Source organism: Momordica charantia, assembly GCF_013281855.1.
Source record: "Momordica charantia cultivar OHB3-1 chromosome 4 unlocalized genomic scaffold, Mcharantia_2.0 BLBB01000004.1, whole genome shotgun sequence".
Taxonomy (NCBI): domain Eukaryota; kingdom Viridiplantae; phylum Streptophyta; class Magnoliopsida; order Cucurbitales; family Cucurbitaceae; genus Momordica; species Momordica charantia.
In genome coordinates this window covers 22,804,880-22,808,378 of record NW_028275162.1, presented here as the reverse complement: position 1 = coordinate 22,808,378, position 3,499 = coordinate 22,804,880, and the positions used below count along the sequence as shown (strand labels likewise).

At 43.0% G+C, this 3,499-nt stretch overlaps 1 protein-coding gene across 1 annotated transcript; it reads right to left on the bottom strand.

The window, feature by feature from the left end:
- Positions 1-879: 879 nt before the first annotated feature.
- Positions 880-3,198, bottom strand: LOC148212033 (DELLA protein GAI-like). Its single transcript, XM_088123165.1, has one exon. It carries the CDS (start codon positions 2,970-2,972, stop codon positions 1,107-1,109), a length of 1,866 nt encoding a protein of 621 aa, XP_087979291.1. The 5' UTR covers positions 2,973-3,198; the 3' UTR covers positions 880-1,106.
- Between the last annotated feature and the right edge of the window lie 301 nt (positions 3,199-3,499).

Below are 3,499 nucleotides of genomic sequence, written 5' to 3'. Positions count from 1 at the left end.
GTACAAGTTCAGTGGGGTGGGAGATTGATTCCCATGAACTATGTCCGTTTTGATTTTTTTTTTTTTAATTAAACACAAGATATTTCATTTACCTTGTGATATTAAAAAGCTTTGATAAACCAATGTTCATCCTCTCACAGTAGTTTACAGTAACTGCACATTTTTCAATGTTCCCAAATGCCACAATAATTCAAGCTTCAGACCAATAATGGCACAAGCTTATTAAAAAAAAAAAAAGATAATAAAAAAATCTCTCTTATGTGATCTTAAACTTAAAAACAACTAATTTTAAAGTAAAATTCTTCTTGTTCAAATTGAAAATTTCAATGTACGTAATAAAATTGATAAATTAAAACTGTGTGAAAAATAAAATAAAATTATAAATGTAGTTATTGCATCTTTGTTTTTTTTTTTTTTTTGAGTACAGTTATTGCATCTATTTAGTCATTAAATTTCTAAAAATTTAAAAAATATTTTTTAATTTTAAATTGTAACTATACTTAATTTCTTTCGACATTCATGCCACCAAAGGTTCAACAGGCAATTTCATCTTGAATTTTATGTCGATGACAATGACAGAAATAAATAGACAACTAAGTAGAGTAACATGATAAAGACCACTTTAATCTATATAGCTCTATTTGTTTCTACCAAAAATAAATAGCATGCAAATTAATCATGGAAATTTCTTTCACACTGAATTTTATTCTTCACTAATAATTTTAATTGACAATAAATAACAGAAATGTTCATCCACTAGTAATCAGTATTAGCAACATGAATTAAATAAAACCACAACTTTTAATACACAATTGAATTATAATTAGGAATGGAAACGATTTCCAACCAACCAACAATAATATTTAAAAAAAGAAAAAATCAGAAGGAAGGCATGGGAAATACTTTCATAATCTCTAAGATTTTTAAGAATCAAGGCTCACCATATTTATTGTAAAAAGGTAAGCTACATTAGAGAGGAAAAAAAAAATATAGTCATTAATCTACCTCCAAATACAAGGCAGAAAAAAAAAAGATCAAAAAACCCAAACACCAAAAAAAAGAGAGAAAAAAAAGAGGAACGAACCAGATCCACACAAATGATTCACTCATTCACTCGCTCGAACCACTGAGTCGACTCGCCAAGAATCATCGGCGGCGAGCTGCCAGGCCGAGGTGGCGATCAGCGGCCGAGTATGCCAACCCAGCATCAGACACCCGTTATTCTCCTCCACCCGGTACCCTTCGCCGCCGGCGTAAAGGGCCAGAAGCATACTGGCCTGCTTGAACGCGTTCGAGCCCATGTGAACCGGGTCGAAACCGGCCGATTCCATCCGAGTTCGCCACTGAGCCAGTGTCTCGTGTCGCTCGACTCGGTCCGTTCCTTCACAAGCCACCACGTTGCATATTTGCCTCCCCAAATAAAACTCCGACATCACCACGTCCTCATTCGCCGGTTCGAACCCGTTCGAGTAGCCCTCCAGCGAGTCAAACAGATTCGAGTAGTAATGCAGAGCCTCCGTGAACCGGTCCACGAAAACCGGCCCGTTGTGGTTCGCTTCCTGCTCCACAATTGTCACGATCTTCGGCTTCATCCTCTTTATCGATCCCAAAACCTTCTCGATCGCTCCAGGTCGAGCCAATAAGCGGTGGAGATCGAACACCGAGTTCACCGCCACCGCCTCCACCTCCGCCGGAAGGATGTCCAACGCCGCCGGGTCCAGATCCTCCAGATTACTGCACACGATATGATTGAACTTGAACTTCACGCCGATGGCTTCCGCCGTCCGCGACAGCTTCCAACCGACCTGCTCCAAGGAATCGGTGCTGTTATCCGACAGCGGCGGGCCGATTCCGGTCAGCCGGAACTCCGGCGGGCCTCCCACGCGTAATGCGAGCGCCTGCATCAGCACTGGCCACTGCATACCTTGATTGAGACTGAAATCGATTACATGGACTCTGTTCGCCGTCGCGAAGGCCTCGAGAATGGCCTGATTGGCGGTGAAATGCGCGAATTTCAGGTACGGACAGGTCTCGTAGAAATGATTCTGGAGGAGATCGGAGTAGAGGCCGTCTTGAGGAGAGTATATTCTGTAAATCCGACGAGCTAGGGCTTCGGCGAAATACGTGGCGACTTTCCTCATCGCGCCGGCCTGCGACGCCATCAGCAACCCGATGTGCTTCACCAACGCATCGCCGAGCGTCATATTCTCCTGCTGGACCGCTTCGGCGCAGGCCATGAGCGTGTGAACAAGCTGAATCCCGGCCTCTTGCGAGTCCACAACCACCACAGGTCGAGAAGGCTCAGAGACAATCCCGGCCGTAGCGACGAACGGCGGCGAAGACGACGCTCCAATCGAGGAGGTACTGGTTTTCAATCGCTTCCGTGAATTAGTTTCGGTCCCTGCGGAGGAAGAGGAATGTTTGGGAGGCAGAGCCGCAACGCCAGGAATGGCGCTCAAATCGTACTCAGAATCATCGTTGTAGAAACGGGAAGGGGAAGATTGAATCTGGGAGTGAGAATTGGAATTGTGCAAACAGAGAGGGTCTCGATGTTGTAAATCGCTGGGGAAATTATTGAATTCAGAGAGCATATTTTGAACCCAACCAGAAAGATCAGAAGGATTATAATGAACAGTATCACAAGAAAGATGAGAAATCCCATCTTCCTGAGCAGTTCCCATCACCATCTCAAGCTGCTCGAGCTTCTGCGCCACATCCGCCATGTCCGATGCACGAACCTTGTACCCCAAAACAGCAAGCAACTCATCCATCCCGCCGCCGCCGTCCTCCTCCTCCTCCCACATCTTCATCTTCCCACTCGACATTGAAGAACACTCAGCCTTCACAACCCCGCCGCCATAGACACTACCACTACCACTACCACTACCGCCGCCACCACCAGTAGATCTCCCATCCTCATGCTCCCTCTTCATCTTCATCTTCATGATCTTGAAAAAAGAACCCAAGAACATAAAATCAAAATCCAAACCGAAACGTGAAGGCTGCAGATGCAAATGAAATGGGTATGTGCGTTTGTGTTATAGGGTTTCTGCAGATTGTGATTTTATTTTCTCAGGGAAAAGGGAAAACAGTAGGAGATAAGGAACAACAGAGGCCATAATAATACAAGGGTTTTTTTTTTTTTTTTTTTTTTTGCTTTCTCAAAAATTGATTATAATTATTTTATTTTTGGTGAAAGAATTGGGGCATTGGCAGCAGTAGCACCGCAATTCCCAAAATAAATAGGCTCTGAAGATATAGCCATAGAGCCCTACTCTACCCAAAATTGAAAAAAGAAAATAAATAAATAAAGTAAATTAAATAAATGGAGAACTTGAATAGCAACCGTGGGGTCCAGCTGTGAAATGCTGTTCCCTTTTCACCTCTGATCCTATATTCCTCTCCCACTCCTTCACTTCCCACCGTGTTCCCCACGCTCTCTAAAAATGTGGTTTCTAAATTCTAATTTTTAACTTTTTATTTTTCAATTTTCAAAATA